At 32.4% G+C, this 26,130-nt stretch overlaps 1 protein-coding gene across 2 annotated transcripts in view; it reads left to right on the top strand.

Moving 5' to 3' along the window:
- The window catches only part of LOC124360702 (serine/threonine-protein kinase pelle-like), a 76,528-nt gene extending 54,846 nt beyond the window's left edge, over positions 1-21,682 (top strand). For both annotated transcript variants that reach the window (XM_046814532.1, XM_046814533.1), the window contains 4 exons: positions 3,397-3,604; positions 4,562-4,731; positions 15,830-15,952; positions 20,069-21,682. In XM_046814532.1, coding sequence (XP_046670488.1) covers positions 3,397-3,604; positions 4,562-4,731; positions 15,830-15,952; positions 20,069-20,392 — 825 coding nt within the window. In that variant the 3' untranslated portion in view covers positions 20,393-21,682. The remainder of the gene's footprint in view (positions 1-3,396; positions 3,605-4,561; positions 4,732-15,829; positions 15,953-20,068) is intronic.
- The last annotated feature ends 4,448 nt before the right edge of the window (positions 21,683-26,130 follow it).

Here is a 26,130-nt window from a genome sequence, read left to right as displayed (position 1 = left end):
TGAAAGTGTATTTTAATACATTAAAGTTCACAAGGATTAATAAACAAAAAGAAATATAAAAAATTAAATACTTACAAATTGTCAACAATAAAGTGTTATACATAGCATTAAATAAATTTATAATATTTCAAAAATATTTAGCATATTAGCTAAATTTAAAATATAATGTAACAACTAAATATACAAATTTTAAAGAACTAATATCGCAGACTAAATATTTGTTTATAGAGTAGTATGCTTTTTCTTTATAAAAACAACTGATTTCAGTCTATTTATATTTATAAGCCATGCACTTTCTGAGAAATTATTAAATAATTTAATTTTCATATAAATGTGACTGTTGTATGATTATTTAAAAGTGTTGCATCATTTGCAAACAGGACTCACATACATGGCATATTAAAAAAATTAAAATCAAATACAACAATAAATAAAAAAAAGAATCCAGAACAGATCTTTGAGGTACACTATTTTTTTTTTTTTTTAAGTTGAACAATCAAAACCTTGAACAACTATATGTTTTTATCTTTTAAATACGATGCTAACAAGCTTAGTTCACTACCTCTCACTCCATAACAATACAGTTTACTTATAAGTAACTCATGTGGTATTGTATCAAAGGCTTCAGATAGCTTAATTAATGTTGCATATGATAGTGCTTTGTTTCCAAAGTGATTTAAAACATTACCGTCTAAAATTTCATCAGCTTTTGTAATATTGATTTCTGATAAAAACCCAAATTCCTGTTACATAAATACCCGTTATGCAGGAAAAGTTATTGTAACTGGTTAACAATACAGTGTTCAAATAGTTTACTGAAAATTGGTGTTAAGGAGATGAGGCGATAGCTAGAGGAGTTTTTAATCTACCTTCTTATCGATAGGAAATACTTTGACTACTTTTAAAAACAATCAGGAAATATACCTTCTTGTAACATTTAATTAAAAAGGCAAATCAATTGTTCAGATATAAACAATGATTTGTTTAGTAATCTTATTCGACAAGCCATAATAGTCTAAACTACCAGAGAGGTTTAATGTAGAAACACATTTTTTGATGTGAATCCACGTGAATTATTCTCCAATAAAACTATTCTCTGCTTACTAGGAATACAGCCAACATAATTATTCACTAAAATGAGAAAATAATTAGTCAGTAGATATTTGTGTTTTATTTGGGTCAAGAAGTATGTTAATGAAGTAGTTATTAAAAACATTTAAACTAATAGGAGTTTTTTTGGAAACTTTTGTTTTGCGACTATTTCTTTTTAAATAATATTCCAAATGCTGCTTTGCATTTGTTACTAGAATGTGTAATTTTCATTTGCTAAACATTTTTGTCTTTGATCAAGGCCTTCTACTGTTTTTTCCTCCTTGGTATACAGATTTTACTACCACTCCTTGAGAATTTTCCTATACCTTTACTTTTTGTGAGATTATCATAACAAACCAAAACAATTTATAAAATTCTTAAGTTTGGCTGTAAACCACTGAATATTTGTCCTTTTAGAACTATTGATTTTAATTTCCTTCAAAACATAGGGTTCTCCATATTTATTTGTCCACAAAAATGCCTCTTCAAATTGAGAGTAAAACTTAAGTTTAACCCAATCTATAACTGAATATGTCATCTTCTATGTTAATAGGCATCAAAAATCAATTTTTTTTTTTATAATATACTACTTGTTTTTTTAGAAAATGTGTCCGCCAAAGTGTCTTTTACAAGCTAGCCAAAACACCAGCATGGTCAGACAAATGGTGTTCTAACACTCTACATTTGCACTTCTCTTTAGCTAAGCCAGTAGCAGTTTTATTTAAACAAGCCTCTTCTCTTGTTTTTTCTAAATTCAAACAATATATTCTAGACAGATTAAAATATTGTTCATACATAATATATAAAGGAAGTATAGTTTTATTAGGAAATTTCAATATAAAAATTACTACAAATTAATTTGAAACTGAAAATCTTTTTAACTTATTGTGAACCTATAATATATATATATATATATTATAGGTTCACAATAAGTTAAAAAGATTTTCAGTTTCAAATTAATTTGTAGTAATTTTTATATTGAAATTTCCTAATAAAACTATACTTCCTTTATATATTATGTATGAACAATATTTTAATCTGTCTAGAAGGCTGAACAAATCTTTAACACCAGAATTAGGTGTGCGGTAAATGTTTGAAATTAGGAAATTAGCTTTTTTTATTAAAATTTCCAAGGTTTTAAAGACAAGTGTAAAACTGTTCCATATTAACTACTTGAAAATCAGTGCCTATCTTAGCATGTGTAGGGTGAAGCAGACTACCCATCTGCAATGTACAGCAGCTGAACCCAGGAATCTAACCTCTCTATGTTTATGAAAACCCCCAATTTCGACCAGAAATCGGGAAAATAATCTAAACACCCAAAATGCCACCTTTTTTGGGAGAGGGAACCTTTTTTAATAGATTTTTAAATGTAAATCTAGGTCAAGCCATACTTCATTTTAAAGGTCTCTCTATTCACTGATCATTAAAAAAATGTTTAAGTTATTTTGCTTCTTGTGTACAGAGGGTGGTCCAAAATGTCAAAGTTTTACAGTTTTTTTTACTGTTACCTCGTTAAAAGTTTTAACAAATCCAAATTGTTATCCAAGGTTACCAAAGAAGTGCGCCTTCTAAAAAGAGTTCAAATTTAGGATAATTCAAACTCATAAAACCTAGAAACTTCAAATAGCAAGGTGTGACTTTCATTGGTCTGCCTCACCTGTATACTACTATCTCCTCTTAATACAGGTTTCTTACAGAAAATATTGGAAAGAGTATAACTTAGACTCTTCTTCAATAAGCCAATGTACATTAATTATAATTATATCTATAGGTATACTAATTTCTCTTAACTAAATGTTTAGCATGTCTAACTTATTTTTAATTGATTGAAGTTCAAGGTGAAAAATATTTAAATCTATGAAGTCAGCTACACTATGGAACACTATACTCAGCTTGGAAACCCCTTGGTCACTATCCACGTCGTCATAAAAACAAGCCCCTGGAATAACTACAACTACTTTAGAACAAGTACTAGACACACAGTCCAAAAGGGATTCAATATTCTTTAATAGCTTCATTAAATGCCACATTACTAGAACCATACAGGACAACCATAATGTAGTTAAGTTGTTTAAAAAGTAAGTAATATAATTAATTTATTAATTATTATCATGGTACCATTGAATTGCTAATGGGTGTTAACTAGTATACCAAATGGATGCTTAAGTCCTAAGAAGGACCTTTGAAATATACTTTTATAGATTTTTTTAGTTATTCAATGTGGTAAGGGTTCTCTTTTATTTTAAAACTAAAAACATTTTGTACATAAATATAAGTAAGTTCTGGGTGGGACTGTTACAGAAGGACCACATAGTATCATACTCAGGAGAGTTGTGCAGTCTAGCAGACCCCCAAGCGGGACTAGACTATTGTTCGTCAGCAGCAGGGCTACTTACTGTGGGCCGCAGCTGCGTTGTAACGCGACCAAAGGACAGGCCTGACATGAAAGTTGTTCTCAATGATGTTGATATACTCTATACCAATTACAAAGATGCAGAACGTGTTACAAGTAAGTTTTTTTAAACAGTAACTGTTTGAACGCTAAAATAAGCAAATAATTGTTTTTATTGTACTAAGAAAAGTTTTTGCCTGGTTGTGTGCGGAATCTCGGGCAGGTTTCTGGTGTTTTACAACCTTTATAAAAAAATAGAACTATTATTATTAATTTTAAATTTATTTGGTATACAATTTCAAAATTAAATCCTTAGTAAAGGATTTTTAATTTTGGACACTTTTATTTAGTTTTTTATATGGATACATTATATTATAAAAATAAAAGTAATACTGTTAACATTTGAGATTTTATATGAGGAATAATAAGTTTGCTATCTATCTCTTAACCAATTTACCTTGTTTTAGTATATTATATAAATCATCTTGCATTAGCATGTAAAAGAATCACTTACTAAAACTTTCTACACATTTTTATTTTATATCTTTGTGCACAGCTAGCATATAAGCTGGGAGAGTGTAGGCCTGGGTATGTTACTAATTGAAGGTCTTGTTCATTAATTACAAAATCTTTAGCTCACCTTCTACAACTACCCTGTCAGGAAAACTGTTTGAAAAGTCATAAGAAATTTTATGATCAATATAGACTCAATTTAATTATTTGGATGTGCTGGGATTTTTATTTTGTTTGTTTATTATTATTCAGACCTTCAGTCATTTGAAACAGTTTAAATTGACTAATTAGTGACTGGCATGTAAAGAGCATTTAAAAAAGATCATTTATTGCTATTAGCTGCCATTTCAACTTTAATTAATAAAAAATAACCATTATGAAATTAAATTTAGGTTATTTTGGTAAATTAAAGGAATCATAAATATATAAACGTAATTAAATGTCCTCACTTACTTAATTTTGTATAAATAAAATACTGAAATCAGCTAATTTCATGAAAATATTATTTTACTGTTTCTCTGGTTGTAATTTAATATTGAACAGTCACTTTAATTACAACAGGTTTGGTTCGACAATGCAGTCCAACTCTCATCAACCCACTGCAATTACAAGTAATGCACGATGAGCGGAGAAACAGGACTCTGCAAGGATCACCACAACCAATTTCAATACCGTTCCCATTCCCCAATCAAGCTCAGTTCTTGTCTCCTGAAGATCAACGTTTTGCTCAGGTAGTTTAATTTAGAAAATCAGTTTGGAAACTTTTCTTCTTATCTACCATTAAAATATCGTTGTTTTTCTTTTCCATTATTTTTTTAGTTATAAACATAAACCAGCTTACATATTGAACAATGACACAACTGAAATCCAATGTTTTAAATGTTTTGGGTAGATTTAATAGAAATCATACCTAAAACAGAGACTTTTTGCATTTTCTCCAATCATGAATACCAGAATCCATAATCCTAAAATTTATGATACAAGTATATATATGTTTAGATGGGCTAAGCAATCTTTGTACGCCGCTGAGGCATGAAAAATTAACTTCCCCTAAACGTTATCATTCTATGATTCAATTAAAAGAAGTAAACTAGCAGATCACATTATTTTAGTTTTCATTACTTGTGATCTAAACATACTATTATTAGTAATATTGTGTTTTATCCTAATGTTTTCTCCTAACAATGTTTACTATGCTAACACTATAAATTAGGTATCATAATGTACAAATAAATAAATTATAATCTATAGTGGTTATAAACTGCAGAATCGTGAAATACGTTCAAATAAAAATATTCCATTTAAACCAATGCAGAAACTTATACGAGGTGTGGCTATTAAATAATGAGACTGACGCTGCAGCGGATCAAGGAGGCATGTGTCAACTGCCATTAACCAACAACTATTTAGTGTGAACTTATGTCTTTAGTATGCAGCTAGTCTCGCTTCTGTAGACAAGACTATTTAGTCAGAGCCTACATTAGCGTTACTGTTTGTTTTGAGGGATAAAACGATTATTATGTATACCAGTGAATTAGTAGAGCAACAAAAATTGTTATGAAATTTCACTTTAAACTTGGAAAAACTGCTACTGAAATTTATAATTTTCTGAAAGAAGTGTTTAGCAGTGAATTTTTATCGTGGGGGGAATGTTTTTGTTTGTGTTTGGTTTAATTGTTCTAAAGATGGCAAAGAAGACATTGAAATGATTCGCGGCCAGATCGCCCTTCAATGTCAAAAACCAATGAAAATGGCAAAAAAGTTGATAATTTGATTCAGTTTGACCATTGATTAAGTATTTGGCAAATTTTATATGATAATTTTAACATGGGTGTGATAAAATGGTGCCTAAAATTGTAACATTTAACAACAAGAAGCTTGCAAAAAAATTTTTACTAACATTTTGTACACGATTGAAAATTACTCAAATTTTTTTGGAAATGACATGTCATGTAATGTGCTCTTTACTTATGACCCGTAAACGAAGTGCCAATCCATGTACTAGAAGAGCCCAACTTCACCGAGAGCTTAAAAAGCTCGAATGAGCAAGTCAAAATTTAAAGCAATGATGATTGTTCTTTTTTAATACACATGGGATTGTGTACCTTCACTGGGTTCTTTAAGGTCAAATAATTAATCAATATTACTACCTTGAGGTACTTTATAAACTACGTCAAAGAGTAAGGAAAAACACCCAGACATGTAGAAGGACAAATCATGGGTTCTCTCTGCTCTAAGACAATGTGCCATCTCATTCCGCGTGATCTGTCAAGAGGTTCTTAGCCAAGTACAGCATTCCGGCGTTAGAACATCCACCTTATTTTACCAATTTTGTACTATGTAACCTTCTACCTGTTTCCTAAGGATAAATCTGCATTAAAAGGGACAAGATTTTAGTCTGTGGAAGCTGTAAAGGAGAAAGCTCGTGTGTGTGATAGAAGATGACTTCCAGCACTGTTTCCAACAATGGAAAATTCGCATGGAATGTTTTAGGTATAGAGAAGGAGTATATATTGAAGGTGACAATAAGTGAATATGTATAAAATTTAAATTAAATTTTTTACAACATCAGTATCGTTATTTAATAGCTACACTTCGTATTCCAATTGTGATTCGATATTGAAGTTCCTTGATCCCACTCATGTCTTCACCGTCAGAGTCGCTGTCTACTGAGTCCGAGCTACCACCCAGGTATATGGCAAACGATTACACAAGATCATTGATATGGCCTTCTTTCCTAAAATAGTGTAGCCATCTTTTTCTATAGTGTTGTCAAATCAGTAGTGGTATAATATAAGTTTATCTAAGGACACTAATCTGTAAAGTTCTGGGACAAACTTATTATCATTATAAGGGATGTTATATTTTTCAAGCCTATCTTTAAGGTCTTGTATTTTGTTTTTTGAAGTTGATGCTTTTTTTACTTGATAAGTATGATATGAGGCATTGTTTATTACAATTACACTTCTAGGTTCTAAATTAGGTAAGAGTTTCTTAGTTACTCATTTTATCCTATTCAATAACCATTTCTGTATTGACATTGCTGTGGTAATCCCCTGAAAGTTTGGTTGCCTTCCATTGTTTGATTTGTTTCTAATGAGAAACAGATAATTTTCCCCTCCAGGTTTTTTTGAACACGTACTTCTGTATTTGACTCTGGCAGACCATGATTGGGTTTTAAGGTTGGTGGAATGAATGTATACTTTGTCTATATAGATAATAGATTGGCTTTCGATCCAAAAATGATTAATTCCACTTAATTAATTTAATTTTTCTTAATTTATGTAAAAAGATAAGCAATTCTTCTGTCATGTATTTCTGGTTTTTATATTAAAACTTTTTTATTATTTGTTGTTTTTTCTACTTAAATCTAAGATCTTTTAAACTACTCCTTTTTTCCTCCAAAGTTAATACCTTTTACGAAGTTCATTTAAAAATGGGTCATGGGAAGTACCAAAGAAGTAGGCTTTAAGAGAAAGCCCATTGTTCTTGGAAAGGACGTCTGTGCCCCCCATCCTCCTATCAGGGCCCACCCTCCGTCTCTCCCCTGCAGATCACTTTACTCATCTGTATGTATGCATGGACTTATGCAATATAACATAAGCTTATGAAGACGATAACAGCCATAATTTTTTTAAATATCCAGACTAAACTTGGTAGAAGAAAGGCAGCAGTTGCTCATAGAATAGATAAGTTCGTTAGCTGATCTTAATCAATAAAAAGTTTCAAGATGGCAGCCATTTGAATTCAAGCAAATAATGTTTTAACTTAACTAATTCCCAACATAGAACCAAAGTGATGTTTTTTTTAATACGTTAGAAAATTATTTACAGTTTTTATTCTCTCTTTTTTATATTTCTTAAGGTTTCAAGATGGCAGCCATTCAAAGTTTGTTAAAGGTTACATATAAGTTTTTATTCATTATAGTACAAAACATGAAAATTGTTTTGTAATTATCAGGTCATTAACAATAGTGTTCATTCTTACGTATTTTTTTACTTCTCATAAGATTTTCAATTAGAGCGCTTACAAAGTTTAAAGTAGTTTACAACGTTGCGAGAATAATTGTGAACACGGTAATTGCTATAGTTAGTAATAGATTCAGACTAAAAGTGGTACAGACACAATATTTGTATGTAGCATGGATGAGTTTGTTAGCCAATCTTAACCAATAAAACGTTTTAAGATAACAAGTCATTCACATTTCGACAAAAATGTTATCTCAGTTTTTCATTTTATCTCACATCAGCAACATGTTTATTTGTATTTATTTGTTGATAATTCTTAAGGTTTCTAGATTGTGGCTGTTTATCCTCTTGACTGGTGGGCTTTTTTCTCAGTAAGAGTGCCCTAAAAAGTGAGTTATGTTTTTTATTTTAAATTTAGTTTTTATTAGGTGATTTGGGTGTACTGTAGTAAATTTGTTATGAAAAATACTCAATGAAAACCTTTTTAATGCTCTGTTTTGTATTTATACAGAAAGTAATCTAATTATGCACAAAAGCTATTATAATTACAAAATATGGAAAATAAGAAAAATATTCAGTATTTCTCATAAACATACTAAGGTACAGGTTAGGTACAAGTTAGTAATAGTATACAAGTCTCCTCAGAAATCTTTGATGGTATGAAATGCGTGAAAACAGTCAGATACACAAAGTAGAACGTCGCAATCTCAGCACATCCATGTCGTGTCCGGTGCTGCTGCTTGCTGACACTGGTCTATCTGCACTATAGTGGCATGCTCTCTTCGGCTTGCCCTTCTTATCTGTAGTAGGGATGGTGGTGGAAAAATGCCGAGCAGTGAGTCTTAGGGGAGCATCTTAGCAAAAGTTTGTTTTAAGTCTTTCTCATGTCATTTTATGTAATCCCATATAATATACAGCCACATCAATAATTATGCAAACACCCACGTTTAACTACTAACGGTAAATACAATGAAATGTTTACAATCAAGGTAACCAGTAACATAAAAGTGAAGTTACAAACCTGTATTCAATAAACAAACAGAAATAGAATCAGCTAAGTACTTAGAACAATTAATTGGACTCCCATCATATAGCCTGAATACCGCAAATTGGGTGTGAAAGAAGTAAATAAAAGAGCAACTGCAATCTAGTGGAAACGACAAAAACCACTTGAAAATGTTTCTTATTTATTCCGCTAGATCGCATTCATATTCAGGTGAGAGATTATTCATCATGAAACATTATTGTGAAAACTGTTTAGCACCATAGCGCTTCCTGCACAGCTATCAGGATAACCGCAGGTGGCACGTAGGGCACTCCCAAATTCATTTCAGGATTACTAGTCAAAGGGTTAAAGTTATAGAAATATAGAATTGAACCATTATAAGTGAATATGTTTTCAGATAAACATACTCAATTTCTGATTAGTTCTAACTAAATCAAGTCTGAGCATTTACAAAGAAATATATATGCATATAGCAATTTTTGTCTTGTAAGGATTAAGATTATGGAATTTCTAAATGTTTGAAAGTGTTACGATATGAACATGCAAACATTGAGATTTATTGCCTCGTAAGTACTGTGGAAATTAAACATATAAACTAATATGCATCTTCAGTTTGTCATTTAGAGTTGACAGCCACATGTGAAATCTACTTTTCTAAAGGATGTAAAGATTTATTTTTTGATGATTGCCTGTCTTGTCTTTCCTCAGTACCTCAAGAATGAAATGAGATATAGACTTGGAATTTTGCACGCAACTTTAGCAAAGCCTGTTTTTTATACAGGATCTGTTCAATAAGTATCGGGACTGGTTCCAAAAATCAAACTTTATTGCAAGTATCATTACAATTACAGTAGAGTCCCGATAGTTCGAGTCTCGATAGTCCGAGGTTCCGTTAAATCCGAGCCAACACATGCAAAAAAATAAAATGTGATATTGACATATTTGTACAACACACTCGAGCGCATGTCTGTAAACTGAGTGCTAGGCTACTTGGAGAAGCCGGCAGCCTGACTCATCAGTGCCACTTCATTTGCAGTGCCCCACCCCCACCCTATTGTCAAGGCCACAGAACATCGCGCCCGTATTGTTTAGAAATAAATCAGTCCGTTGCTCATCACGTTCGACTGTGGTACGGTTGTTCTAGATTACGATCGGTTGTCCTATTTCCGGACCTATTTTACAGGAAAAGGCATTGTACTTTCGCAATGAAATCAATGAAGGTGAGGAAGATTTTACGGCAAGTGTAGGATGGCTTGACCGTTGGAAAAAATGTTATGGCATGAGGCAGTTAGAAAGTTGTGGGGAGAAACTTACGGCGGATTCCGAGGCAGTTGTTCAGTTCTGTGAAAAGTTAAAAAATCTTATTAAAAGTGAAAATTTAACACCTAATCAGATTTACAACTGTGATGAAACTGGTTTGAATTTTAAAACTTTGCCATCAAAAGAGGAAAAAGCTGCTCCGGGTCACAAAAAAGTAAAGAGAGACTGACTGTGCTAGCCGCTTCAAACGCGTCGGGAAGCCATAAATTAAAACTAACTGTCATTGGCAAGTCTGCTAAGCCTCGTGCGTTTAAAAACATGTCTATTTCAACGCTTCCAGCAACTTATACAAACCAAAAAAATGCATGGATGGACAAACAAATTTTAAAAAACTGGTTTTTTAGTGAATTTGTTCCTGAAACCAAAAAGTTTTTGAAGAAAAGCAACCTACCCTCTAAAGCCATCTTAACACTTGATAACGCAGGATCACACCCAGATGAAGGGGAACTGTAATGCGATGGCATACGCACAATGTTTTTGCCACCGAACGTGACCAGCCTCATTCAGCCTATGGACCAAGGCGTACTTGAAACTTTGAAAAAAAAGTACAGACGCCGTTTGTTGCAATCAATGTTTCAAACAATTGAAGGAGAGGCAACCATAAAAGATTTCCTGAAAAAAGTCACAATCAAGGATATGATTTATTGGATCGCTGAAGCTTGGAGCGAAATTAAACCAGAAACAATCTAGAAATCATGGAAGAAAATCTGGGTGTAAAAAATTGAAAATGATGATGAAGATGACGATCTACCGTTAATAAATTTAATAAACAGACTTCCTGGTTGCAATGGGACAAATCAAACTGATATTGGAGAGTGGATGAGTAGGGACGAACAGTTAGAGACAACAGACGACACCATAGTTGAGATGGTCACAGACATGACAGCTGACGGGAGTGAGGAAGAAGAAAGTGTGTGCAGGAGACAGACCCGGCAATGACTCACAGCGACGGCTACGCGGCACTGGATGCGGCCCTGCGCTACGTAGAGCAGCAAGCAGAGGCGACAGCGGCAGACACGTTATTCCTTCGGCGGTGGAGAGACATGGCTGCCCACAAACGCTGCAGTGTGGTGAAACAAAAAACTCTAGACAGTTTTTTTTAAGTAAACATTGCATCTTTGGACCTCTGTAAGTAATTTCTTAATGCTGGTATTTGTAATAAAAGCATCTGTAGGGGGGGAGGGGTGAGGCAACATTGCCACACCGAATTTCACCAGCAGCTGCTGCACAACAATTGCACTGTGGAACAGTGCATTGTCATGGTGAAGTTCCCAATTCTTCGCAATAGTTTCACAATTTTGCAGGTGTCAGTACTTGCACATAAAATACAACATTTATGGTTGTTCCAGTAGTACACATCGGTTCAAGTGGTTGTAGGGTGTCCGACACGGTGATTGTCTTCAATGAGCTCCCAGCATTCCTTAAACGTTTTTTGCCACTCAAAAACTCGTGTGCGGCTTAAGGCATCATCCCCATAAGCCTGTTTAATGACTTCAAAATTTTCGGACACGGATTTCCTGAGTTTAAAATAAAACTTCACAGCGTAGCGTTGCTCAGCGGTCTGCTCCATGCTGTCGCAAAGACACCATAAAAAATCACACCTAAAATATCCACCTTCTGTCTCAACACATACCCGCAGTCGACTGAATTAAAGTGCACCTGAGTGGTGAGGAACCTTTTTAACAAGGACGACAGGTTGGAACCTCTCCACTGCTCCATTGAGGATACAGCAAACCAGTCCCAATACTTATTGAACAGACTGTACGTGGCATAAGCATACCTTGCTTAACTGAAGAAGTTGAGCATTTCATTTTTCATTTTTTCATTTTTGATAAGCATAAGTGTCATGGCAATACTGATTGACTTTTCGGTTTTAAATTTATTTCACTCTGACATGTTACTTATTTTACACATTTACCCCCTCCTGCACGGCATTTGGAAATTTTGGCTGAATTTGGTATTATGTATATAGTGCTAAGTTATGGTTTATGTAATTTATGTTCTCTATCACTTGTGATATTTAAGATTTACTATTTCTACGAGTCACTTGAATGGCCACTGACAAGACGTAAGGAACAGATACAAAAACAAATCTGTCACTCCACATTTAGACATTCGCAGTTGTCCTTCAACGACTGTTTTATAATCAAAGTTATAAAAGTCCCATTCAATCAGACAAATTCCCAACTGAGGAGAAGGGAGTTATCCAGTGGGTAGCTAAATCCAAAGAGCCACCTAACTTAGATACAAGATAATTTCCATATTTAATTTCCTCCTTTCCTTGCCATTGATATAAACAATATGGGATTGATATAAGCAGAGATGCGAGGTAAGACTGTAACAGTCCGGCGTCACTAATCACTCCTACCACAGTATGGGCAAAATGCCCTGGCTGCTCTAAGCGACAAAGTTATCCTGCCGCTTTAAAACTTTTCTGTAATCTTGTATATTTGCTAGAATGTATTCTATTTTGGTGTTCATAATCCTTATTATATCTTCTTACGATCCTTATATTTCAAACAGTTTTTAGATTATCTATGAAAGCAGTTTAATTTACTTTTTACAGGCAATTCACTAAGTGTAATGCTGTATTAATTTTATTTAGTAATAATTTATGGAAACAACTATATTTAAGGTAATTAAAACTTTCTGAATTTTAATTTGTCTTTATACATTAAACACAGCCTGAGAGGTTTATCAAAAGTATCCATTGGTCATAAAAATGCATTTATCTTCATATTCAAATTTAATAAATTCGTATTTTCATTTGAAGTTTAAATTGTAGGTGCCAATAGTGAATTCATCAATTAGATTAGATACTATACAGGTAAGAAATTTTAAATCATATGTACTAAGAAATATAAGGGTTATACGTACATGTACTGTAGGTGCAACAAACCAAATAAACATTGCTGAATAGATCTATTTCGTTTAACTTTTTGACGAATGCCAAGTATACACTTTCATAGTGACAAAGTCTTTTCTTTTGCTAAACCAAAACGTATAATTTTACACAACATATTTGGTATAATTTTTGTTTATCTTCACAAAATTTTTGTAAGTATTCTCTCCTAATTGAACATTCAATAAATGGTTTTTGAAATCTTTGCCTACTTATTCTCTACATGCTAATACAACTAGTTGTTTGTGTGTCGTACATTCTTCTATTTCAGCAAAATTCAATATTGCATTTTGTATTGTACAGTCTCAACTTAAACAATAAGCTTTTTCCATAGATTTCACACTTTTCCTGAACATAAGATTTCTCATAGAGCAAGAGCCCACGACGCCCAGGCATTCGTTATTTCATAAAAGCTGACAACTTGTCAGTATACGAATACTATACAGGTATAAACGTACCTCGAGAATGGAGCCTGGGTCACGGTGGCTTCGACAGGTAACAGGTAGTAAAGGTGAGTGAAATCACAGTTTAAATTTGTAATAGTGTAAAGCTCAGTTTTTATACATTTCAACATTAAACAACGATAGAAAGCTGCATGTGCGATGCCGGACACTTAGTATAGTTCCAACCCCCTGCCAGGCACCCCTAAAGTACGATTAATAAAAATAGTACTTTCGTCATATTATAAAACCTGAAATTTATATATGTTATTAGGGGAACTATAAAAAGATGTTTTCTCAGTTCCCAGACACTTTCTATGGTTCCTTCATGCAGCCAGGCACCTCAAAAGTTACTCTAGGTGCGAGCGCGAGAGATATACATACAAGCGGGTGTGAGTGAGATAGTACGTAATGTCTACGGCGATCTTTTACTGCGCATCAGCTGTATATATAGGCTAATATTATTACACGCATAACCGTTCACACTACTATGTATTCAAACAAACGTTTGGAGTATAAGGGCGTCGCGGGCTCTTAGACTACCAAGGCCAGTTTAAAAATTTTGTTTGTTATTATGTCCTTCCTGAGATGTTTTGCATGGAAACAACAATTCCAAATGGTCTTGAGAAATCTTATATGTTTAAACTAAACTATTTAAACTGTAGATTATATCTAACAGCTTTTTTGCTAACATACTTATTGAGCATATGTTTGTCATAAAACAAGCGCAATGGTTTTTCTGGTGTGTAGCAGAATTTAGCATATTCAATCTTCTAACATTTCATTATCATGGTTTTTATTGTTTTTCTTGTGCCACTGTTTTAGGTATTTTCCATGTGGGTCTCTCTGCTATTGAAGAATTGGAACAATCTATCTATGACACTAATAAATTTAACATTGGGTTTTGCTTTATGAATTCCAAGTTCTGTGTGGATAACAGAAACTCAGTTGTATCAGCAACACCGGCTCTTTAGGTTTGCGCAGCAAGCTTTACATTGATTTGGTATTGTGATAAAAAAATAGGTTTTCTACCAAGTTTGTTGATGAACTTTAATCCTTGTTCTTTCTGCATGATATTTAGTCTTTCAATATATTTAAAATTAACAATACCATCTACTGATTTTATAGTACACTTATTGCAAGCCAATTTAAGTATTTGACAAAGATAGACAGTAACACAGACTTTTACATTTACACAGATTACTTTCAAACCAAACAAATAGTCTATCGGGAAGCTTACAAGTTTGTTTACTGCAGTTATATTTATAGCGGTACCATCAAAAGTAACATTATGTACTTCAAAAGTAACTTATGTATGGATCTGGCATTCATATGCCTGATCCATACAATTTGGTAATAGACATTTATTGATTTATTTAGAGAGACTCAGATGCTATTTGTCAATATAAAATAACAAACTGTGCATTTAAAGTTTTGTCTTAGTGACACTATATGAAAATCTTCAGTTTTATTCAATTTCATGTTCATTGAGTTTTAAGTCATTTTCCGAACTTACATAACCAATAAACTTGTTTTTAAAATTGTCTAGTATTACTATTGTTACCCTTGCTTCTAGTTGTGTATACCATTTTATTTAACCTCCAAAATCATTGCAAGCAGCTTATTATGGATGTAAACAAACCAATGCGTGTCAGAGAAGCGTGAATCAGGAAGAGTGATCAGTGTGTAACGTTACACCAGGCAAGGCACATGCTCGTTGAGTGGTAAGATGGGGGAAGTGGACCGCGTTGATACATTGCTCTAGCAGTGGCACAAGCAATCCATATTGTTTATATCGATGTTCCTTGCATGCTTTGTAGAGAAGTGGTAATAAGAACTATTTAGGTAGTGTAGATATTGTATGGTGTGTTAATTAAGTATTTTTTTTTGAAAATAGACTCAGTGAAAGTTCTATTTCTTTGTTTCTGTAACTTCTTGTTTCTGCAATTTAGCAACACTGGAAACTTCAAATTCAATCATCTGGTTGGTTGACAAAGTGGACATATTAAGGGGACATGTGTCAGCTGCGGGCTGCATAGCTGAGGGTTCACTTATATCATGGGGCTAAAGTTCATGTATTATAAATATAAGGCCTTGACTCCCATCAATTCTCTTAATTTGAAACACTCAAGTTAAGTGTATAATACAACAGCTTAAATATACACATTACATTAAAAATATTTTTTCTTTCAGGGAATTGGTCCAGTGGAAGTGATACCTGTGGCAGGGATGCCACATCCAGTCATAATTCACCATCCACCCCTCACTGTGACAGTACACCCTCCCTCTGGGCCTGCTCCTTCATCACCTTCTCATGTACATCAGTTGCTTATTATTACACTATTATAATAACACTTTATGAAATAATCATAATATAACAGACAGATGAAACAGATTACAGCTAGTTAATTCTAATCACATACTTGTAAGATAATATTATGTGTGTACATATATTGATAGACCATTATTTATTTGCAATATTTCAAACAGGGGTTATTTTTTTAATATGTTGACCACAGTATATAGCTCTAGTTTGTACAATCCAAATATAATAATGACATCATAGTTTCTTAACCCTGGAACTGGCGGTCATATTTCTCTCAGTGGCAGAGTATTTTTAGTACTTCATACATTGCCTTATATTTATTTTATTATTACATGTTTACTATAAAGTACCTATGTCATATTATATATTTCTTTATTCAGCATTGTTCAAGGAACATTTTTCACATAATATAATTAAAACAAAAAAATTACCCTTACTCTACCTCTTCAGGAAAAAATATTTATTTAGAAAAAAGAAAAGTTACTTCAAAGTTTTTGATTTGTAAAGTTGTTGTTGTTAGTGATACGCAAAATCCAAAATATAAAAAAGGAAGAGCATTTAATTCTGAGTAAAAATAAAACAACACATAGTTTATAAGGAATTTATTTTTACATGTGGTAAACGATACAACATTCATACACTGACATTCGAAAGTGCTACTTACCAACAAAAGTAAGAACTTCAAAGCTCACTTGGATTTCTACAATTTGTACGGTAACTATTAGTTTATATTAGTTTTCTTTTTTTTATTATATATTTTTTTAATTATGTTCTGATTGAATGTCTAAATCGGAATCCTCATCATTGCTTATTTCATGTACAACTAGTTCTCGAATGTCACTTGAATGATCGCGGAAATTACGATCCATTACGTAAACACGCACAAAAAATTTACTATTATTGTGTCATATACACAACCATCATTACAACGACCTCAAACAAATAATAAACCAGACAAAACACCATACAGCTGATGAAATAACAATAGCCGAATGAACCAGATGACTCACCGCTGCGCGTGCAACTAGAGCGGTACACGGGAGAATGTAAACAAACAGTTTAGAGATTATAAAACGTATGGACGTGTAACGAAACGATAAAATTATTTATTAGTGTATTATTTACATAAATTGAACCTTCCTCTTTAGATTGGTATCAATGTACAACTAGTTCTCGAATGCCACTTGAACGATCGCGGAAATTACGATCCATTACGTAAACACACAAAAAATTACTATTATTGTGTAATATACACAACCATCATTACAACGAACTCAAACAAACAATAAACCAGACAGAACACCATACAGCTGATGAAATAACAATAGCCGAATGAACCAGTTGACTCATCACTGCGCGCGCAACTAGCGTGGTACGCGGGAGAATGTAAACAAACAGTTCAGAGATTATAAAACGTATGGACTTGTAACGAAACGATAAAATTATTTATTAGTGTATTATTTACATAAATTGAACCTTCCTCTTTCGATTGGTATCAATACAGATACTCTTTGATCGTGTTGTAAGTACGTAATATTGAGAAATAACAGACGTATTAAAATGCCCGATATCGGGCGCTGCCATCTAGGATGCGACTAAAACGCCCGATATCGGGCGTTTGCCAGTTCCAGGGTTAATACGTAGCTACATTTAAAGATTTGCACACATATTGTTTTGATTCAGATTTAGCAACAGTTTTGACAAATGAAGTATCTATTAAATATATTTGAGTAATAATGGGTTTCTTAAAGGCTCAGGCAAGTTTTCCTAACTTTAAAACACCCCTATTTTGTTTCTAAATTTATTAAAATAAAAAATGTGATTTAAGCTTCATTATTTTGTTGTAAATATTACACTAAAAATTATTATAAGCAAGCAGCACATAGCACCTAAATGTAAAGTCAGATGGAGCAAGTCATTTCTCTGAATTCCATGCCGATTATAAGTTCAACTTAATGGTGTTTTGACAAATTCTGTGTAAAAATAAAATGATAAAACAAATTGATCACAAAATGTATTACCTTAATCAGGAAATAAATAAGAAACTCAATAAAATAGAACTATTCTAAAATCATAATTCTACAATCTGAGAGAAATTCGTGATCTAAGCTTAAGTTTAGTAAGTTCATTTTTTTACCATACATTTATTGTAACGATGTAAAGAGAGATCACATCAGGTTATTAACATCATGTAGATGTGAAAAATGAGATTGGCCAAAAGAATCTGATAATTATTATAACAAAATATAAAGTTTGAATTTATTATATTGATTTGATGGTTTAAAATTTGTTTATAAATAAAAGTAAAAACTCCTTAAAATTTAATTACTTCCTCATTATTTGGGTCTTGATTTCATGCACTAAATTCATGAGGATATTACCAATGATTTAGTCACTGTTGACCTACTCCACAATGTCTTGAGTGTAAAGTCCAACTTGCATGTATAACAACATGCCATATTCTAAGTTGGCTCGGATATCAGATTATTTAAGGAACTTGAGTTGGTTTTTGCTACTTGCTCAGCCATGCAAATTCTGTAACAGATTGAAGATTTTTAAGAGTGCAGTGAATAGACTCTGGAAATGTAATTTCTTTCCCTCTAAATATCCCTACTATCACAAAATTGCATAAATTATGAAGCTTATACAAATTAATAAATATCCACTGTCCCATTGATTTTGCAAATGAGAAACATTCATCTTATAAATATAAATAAATTGCTAAGTGCTAATCTCAAGAATCACGGAACCAATTTGGTTAATTCATTTTTATAATAATTGTTGAAGTCCGAGTATGGTTTGTATGAAGAGAAAAATTGGAAAAATTTCCCATTATACTGTAGAATTTGATGAAAATAATGATAATATTTATGTTTTAAGATTCAAGTTTAACTGGCATCAAACAGCTTTTGATACTTTCAGCTGAAGTTCCCCAAAGAAGCTGAAACATTTGTTTACATCTAAATTTTTGAAAATATATTGTACTTGGTTTAGTAGTGTCACACAGATTGTAAAGACAAAGTTACTATATAACACTTGCTCCAGATTGTGCCAGTGATGAATTTAAAATATTTAAATTCTTGGAAATACTATTTAACATCGTTACCAAACCCATTTTTATGAACAAAGTTGTGAATGTTTTCGCATAAGGTACTGGAAAGTGGTTGGCTGCCATAACATTGTGATGTTGCACTTTTACAGTGGCTAAAGGACAACACTAAATGAATGAACACTAATAAGATTGTAATCCGAAAAACAAGAAAGCCTATTACAAATGATTACTTTAATATGTTGTATGAACTTGCTTCTCAATCCTACGTATATATATATTCTCTTCATTGGGAAAGAAAGCAAACTCAACGTTTAATCTTCTTAATCATGAACACTGAAATAATATATGTACCTGATGTAACTTTTAATATTAAGCTAGACATTGATTTTGAAAATTGTATGCAAAGACCTGAGTAACACCTAGTTTCAATTTAAAATGCATTAAACAACTTTTCACAGAGTTAAAACTTTTCATAGTATATGTCAAGTGCCATTGTGTACTATTATTGCCTTTTATATTATTTAGTTATAAACATGCACCCATGAAAGTCTGAATTATAAGTGCTTTAGGATAGTAAATACTTCTTCTGTAAGTGAGTTTACAACTATTATTCATCTTAATAAATAGATATTTATGTAGTTAGTTTTTCAATGTCCACTTACATCACAAGTGAAAAGTCGTGCAATGAGATGGAACCAAAAATGCAATAATCAATTAATTGCTGTATAGTTTTCCTTGATGTAATGTATATTATTTTATCAAATTAGTCTTTGTGTGAAATTTTCAATCTTAATAATCATACATGACTAAAATGTACACATTGAATAAATATTAAATAAACTAAACTGCAAACTTAGTAAATAAAACTAAGAAATTAAATTCTTGCGTGTAATATACATGTAATGTTTAGCTTTGATAGATCTATAAGAAATTGAGATTTGTTTAACTTGAATTTTTTCTAAAAAGGTATATTCCATAAACACGTATAATTTATTAAAAGGGTAATTAATTATAATAACGTTGTGTATAAAGTTTACATATTTTTATGTTCCAGAGCGATAAAGCATTTGAACTTCCTTCAATGCAGGACACAAGCTACCGTCCTCTGGTCACCTTGTTGGATTTCAAAGAGGAACGTGGAGAACCTCATACTCCTCAGGCAAGTGAGACACCTGCAGTGAACAGTGTACAGGCTACTGCTGTATCTGATGGCTCAGTTCCAGTCCCTGTCAGTGTACAGGCCACTGAGACGTCCACAGTCAGCCAACCTGCCACAACCGATGCCTCCTCAGACTTTACTGTGAGCCTGCCAGGTGAGGACAGTGCTTACTTACCCATGATTCCAGACCTGCTTGGCATCACAACTTCTAAGAGCTAGCCTTACTTCTCATTCACACTTCTTTTTAGGTCTTAACAACAATCAGCACACTAACAACTTTTTATTATTAAGGACTGGATGAATTTAACATTTAATTTACCTTGAACTGATTATTTGTGTAATTTGCTGTGATTTAAGTCGTAATTTGTAATTTAGGTATGAAATAAAGTTTAATGTTATTGCATAAAATTCTGTAAAAAGCTATATAAAGACGTGTTTACACTGGAACATCTTACACATGTATGAGAATTTGTCTTGTGTACCAACACTGTCACATATATTTAGTGCTTCACAAGCACAAGTAGTCAACAACAGCTGTGAAGAACCGTTTTAAGATTTGAGTGTCCTACGCGTAATAAAAACAGTTTTGTTCGCTAGCTCTCCCCTTCCACTTTCACAGATAACCATTTGCAATCCTCAATACAAATCTTGTTCTTGTTCAATATAGATAAAACAAGGTTGAATACAGATTCAAATTATTTAAAAAACAAATCGGTACATCGTTACTCCTTTACCATTGAAATTCATAGTCTTTATACAATTTTACAATTTTTTAGTAAGTCACGATGGCAATTGATATGGTTATAAATTTATTAGATTATACTTTCTATCCTTTAAACACTTCCAGAATATTTAAATACAATATCATTAATCATACTCAGTTTACCTGTATTTGATTTAAGGATGGTCGGATTGGGTATTCGTACATTGAAACAGATGAGGTTTTGTTTCTAGCAGAGCTGAATTTTAACTGGATCCAGTGTTACTCAATTATAATTTTACGTTGGTGAAACCCGGGTTGAACAAGGTTAAATAAAATTATTAGTGATTAATACACCAAATAAGTTTTAACAGAAAACTTTATTTAAAAATACATAAAGGAATTCGATGCAGTTTATCACAAGAACTGAACAAACTGGCAGGTGAGCAGTGGTGCGTAGCCAAAAGTTGGTGTTAGAAAATGGGATAAGTAGAAGAAACTAGTTGTTGAGTTCACATTAAAAAATGTATTGGTACTCCACTTCAAACATTATTCCCCTTTTTAAATTCTAACTTATTATAATTTTAGAAATAGTGATATTTAAGTAAACACCTCTTTATGTGAAAATCTGTAAACAATTAGTTTTTAATTATAACAGTTTTTAAGTGAAAAATGTTAATATTTAAGTGTAATTTTTAATTTTTAAAGGTTATAAATATATGTTAATAAGTTTAAGGTATATAACAAATACATCATGTGATATTGTGCATGTTTTTGTGCGTGAATAAACATTAAAATTTTCATTCTAATATGTTGAAATCTTATTTTAAAATTTTTGCTAAGTCAAATAGCCCATTATCACTTTACCAGGAATGAAGAAGACAATTTTGATAAGTCTAATAATAAATCGAACATGTTATATCAAAAATCCTAAATGTACATTTTGTCATAAAAACTAATTTACAACAAAATAGTAAAAAATAAAAGTATAACTTACCAACACAGGAAGAATATGGTTTTCCACTCAGTCTATCTTATATGTACAATTTATATTTTAATTGGTCAATTATGAAATACTTTCAAGGTTTAAAAAAAAAATTAAAAATTAGTCTATATAAAAACTGTTAACTATTTACATATGTAAGAGAACAGCTGACATTGAATAAGCAAAAAGCAGTTCCATACCTTTAATTTGATACTTTAAAGATGCAAATATAATAGAATATATGATTGCTAATAATTGATAGAAGCGTTGCTGTGAGATCAGCACTCAGCACTTCTTGCATAAAGTTAATACCAATCTAATCAGCAGTTGTTATTGAAAGGGTTAAACAATATTTGAAACACATATAATTTTCAATCCTATCTCAATTAATAAGTCTCAATTTAACTTACGCTTAAATTTACTGGTAACTTGCCAACTAATTGGACCTAAAATAATTTTTTAAAGTGAAATAACACTTGTTGCAGCCTATTTTTATACTAATTTTACAATCGTGCTGTAGTCCTAGCTAAATATGTAATAATATATATATATAAAACTGATTAGAATCTGTACTCTACAAAATAAACAAGGCCACTGATTATTATTAGTTAGCAGTTGCCCATGACTTCACATTATTTTTTTTTTTCTTTTAAAAAAAGGAGAGGCCGATCTCCTTTTAAGCCTTATTCTGTCCGCCCTCATGGGCCACTGGCCTGTGCGAGGATCTTATCAAACAGAATAAGGGGGAGAGTCGATACAGTACAAGGCCAATGGTACTGATAAAAAGTGCAATGGTCACAGACAGGATTTGAACCTGCGTTATCTCTAACTCAGACCCAAAGTCCAACGACTTAGACTGCTCGGCCATCGGCACTCCCAAATGACTTCACATTATTCCAGTGTAGCTGGGGTGCCACAGGCAATCCCATTTTATGCAGCTTCTAAAATTCATTGGAGTATGGGAAGAAATACTGCAGTTACATACTACACCAAGCCGACAAGCTTGTGCCTAGTGTGTAGCCAGTTATTAAATATTTAGTCTCTCATTGAGTATCTTTAGACTAGTATAAATAATGCTTATCGTAGGTCCTAAATAATAGTGTTTTCAGATCCAGAAATTGATCCGACTTACCGTACCTCAAATTTAAAACGCAACTTTAATCTTGATCTGCTTATTTATAATTTAGTTATAACTGTTATTGTGTTATATCCTTTGATATTATTTTATACCATGGGCTTTGTTACTACTGTTGTTTGTTAAACATTCCTTAAATTACATTACTTGTAACACAATTTTTTAAATAGATGTTAATGTTTTTAGTTGATTTGGTGGTTATTATTCATTTTAGAATCTTATGATGCTAAACTATTTAATATATTAGTATACTGCTTTAAAATGTTAAATTCTTGTTATTTACCCTGAATACCCTCAGTGTAAAAGTCAATGAATGCTTATGTAGATTTGTGTTGTAGTAGAAGGATCTAAATTGTTATATGCAAATGTACCTAAGATGTATAATAAGATTGTTATATCATAAGAAATGGCATTTAAGACAAAATACTTATTGTTGATTTTAATAAATACAATATTTTTATACTTGTTACAAAGTGTTTAATTTTAAACCACATTTTATATATGTAATATATATATACTCCCGGTGGAGCGAGTACTTTTTGTGATTCAGTGTTTATTGAAATTAAATAAGGCTATTGCCATTTATACAATTTAACGTAAATAAAAGTCATTTGACAGGTATTTGGTCTTCCGATCATATGTTAGTTTGTTTATTTAAACGCATATGTGACAGATACGGCCAAATACAAAATAATTGAATCGGAAAAAGTGAGCGCTCTGTGGTGTAATGGTAATACATTCACCCTGCAAGTGAGAGATCCGGGTTCGACTCCCGGCGGAGCAAGTAGTTTTTGTGATTCAATGTTTATTGAAATTAAATAAGGCTATTGCCATTTATACAATTTATATATATATATATATAAGAAGAAGGCCTGTTTCATGACTTGGAGATCATTTTATATGATACAAGAGACATTTTTTTTTCAACCTCCTATCTCTTGCCATGACGGCCGGACAAATGACAGGTTAGCTGTGTGCACAGTAGTCGATTGTGCATTTTCCCCACAACAATATTTGTCACTGCTGAGTTCAAGTAGCTAGTGGGCATTGAGCTGCAGTGTGAGTCGCATAATCGTAGCTGCCCCTATTGATTTACCGCTAAATGTGAATTGAAGAGTGTTATTCGTTTTCTGCAAGCATAAGGAAACAGTGCAGCAGACATCTATCGGAGAATGAGCTGTGTTCACTGAGAAAACATTATGAGTGATGGTGTTGTGTGTGAATGTTATCAAAAGTTTAAGCAGGGCTGAATGTGGAAATCAAGGCTCATTTACAATCAAATGTGTCAAAGCCGAAGCCATTCGGTGAGTTTTGTGGGTGTCTTTCAACTGCACCCAACGAACAAAAATCTTTTTGTAGCCTAATTTTCTGTAACAAGTAAAGAGAAAATCTTGACACTTCTGGAAATTTCAAAGACAAAGCACTTATTGTGAATCCACGGTTTTCTCTAAGCACTTTGTCATCTCGTTCAACAAGGCCATCTGTACCATATGCAGCCTACATAGTATGCATTCATCAGGTTCACAGTCACCTCAGTGACAGGGACCCGCACACCACCCCTCACAGCATCCCTGGTATAGTAGCTGTGAGTGGTTCAACAGAGTACCACCTCCCTGTGCCGGTAGGTGTAGACCATTACATTTTTTATATATAATTAACGGATCATGAGAAAATCTGATTCTATAAACAACTGAGTTGTTGAAAAATGAGACGTTCATTGTTGAAATGTTAGTATGAAACCAATTTTGAATTAGCATTAGCTCGTTTGAAGCAACATAATAAACTTCTTGTTGTGAATATCTGTGAATAGTTGTAATGTTCCAATTATATTTAGTTTTTGTTATGTTGTTTACATAAACAAGGAAAAGTAGCGGACCAAGCATACTACCTTGAATGAGACCGTAGTTTACTTCCAATGGAGAGCACTATTTCGATTATTGCTAAATAAATAAATAAAAATGCCTTTATTGTCAAGCGATTTTCAGACAAATAATGTTTTCAAAATAACTCCAGTCAAGCTACATTACTAATATAATTATTACAGCTACAGGTTTCTTAAAACTACACTACATTAATTAACTACCGAAATATTTATAACAAAAGATTAGGTTAAAAAAAAACCAACAACTGATATTTCTGCTAAAACTACTGCTTAAGTCTATTTTTAAAACTAGACAAAGTCACAGGGAAAAAGGTATTATAAAATGCCGATCTGAAAATAGCCAAACTTCTCTTTCTGAGTTTAAGGCGAACTTTCGGAAAGTGGAGTCTTTTACCTTGACAGGTGCAACTTAAGGCGACCTACTTCCGGATCAAGAGCCTCTCATACAGGTACAATGGCTCCCCTAGGATGTTAGGGGCTTGTGAACAATGCAGCATGTCAGTGTTCTACGCACAGCATCCATAGGCTTCAGATTGGCTGCTGTACGATTAGCGGATACTGTCTCGTTTTCTTAAATTGTAAACGAAACGCAATGCAGTGTTCTGCATATTTTGGATACAGTGCAAACAGTCCATTAAGTATTATATATAAAAAATAAAAATTTAGAAAAAAATACATCTACTCAATGAAATATATTTTATACTGCAAAGAAACAGAGTTGTAAATACTATACATGTATTGTATTAAAAAATATATACAGATAATTTTTCATCCTGTTATACACAATAAAATTTGTCAACAATTTAAAATTATTTCATAATAATTTTATTGGGTATAACTTTTTTTAGTATTTTACTTTATATTCTTGGTTTTTGTTTCATTTTTTTAATTTACCGTTAAGTTAAAAACAAAAATAATTTTAATAAGGGAAACAACATTTTTCAGTTTCTTACTTTATTTTCTATAAGAGTACATTTGATGTTCATTGGTTGGAAATAGAGGATAAAAAACACAAATAAACAACAACACTATTGCCTTTCTGATGACACAGCTGACATGATGCGACAGCTGTTACTCGATGTGAAAACGATGTATATGATTATACAACCAACATGACTGTATAACGATCATATGACATACATCAGGATAGAAAATCATGATTTTACGATATTTCCTGATTCATAAACATTAAAACAAAAAGCAGTGTGGAATGCCTCCTTGTCATCTTTTTGGAAACATGTTTTGTGGACTATAA

The sequence above is a fragment of the Homalodisca vitripennis genome, chromosome 4 (genome assembly GCF_021130785.1).
Source record: "Homalodisca vitripennis isolate AUS2020 chromosome 4, UT_GWSS_2.1, whole genome shotgun sequence".
NCBI lineage: Eukaryota > Metazoa > Arthropoda > Insecta > Hemiptera > Cicadellidae > Homalodisca > Homalodisca vitripennis.
Note: the sequence above shows the minus strand (reverse complement) of the source record. Positions and strands in the feature narration are given on the sequence as shown.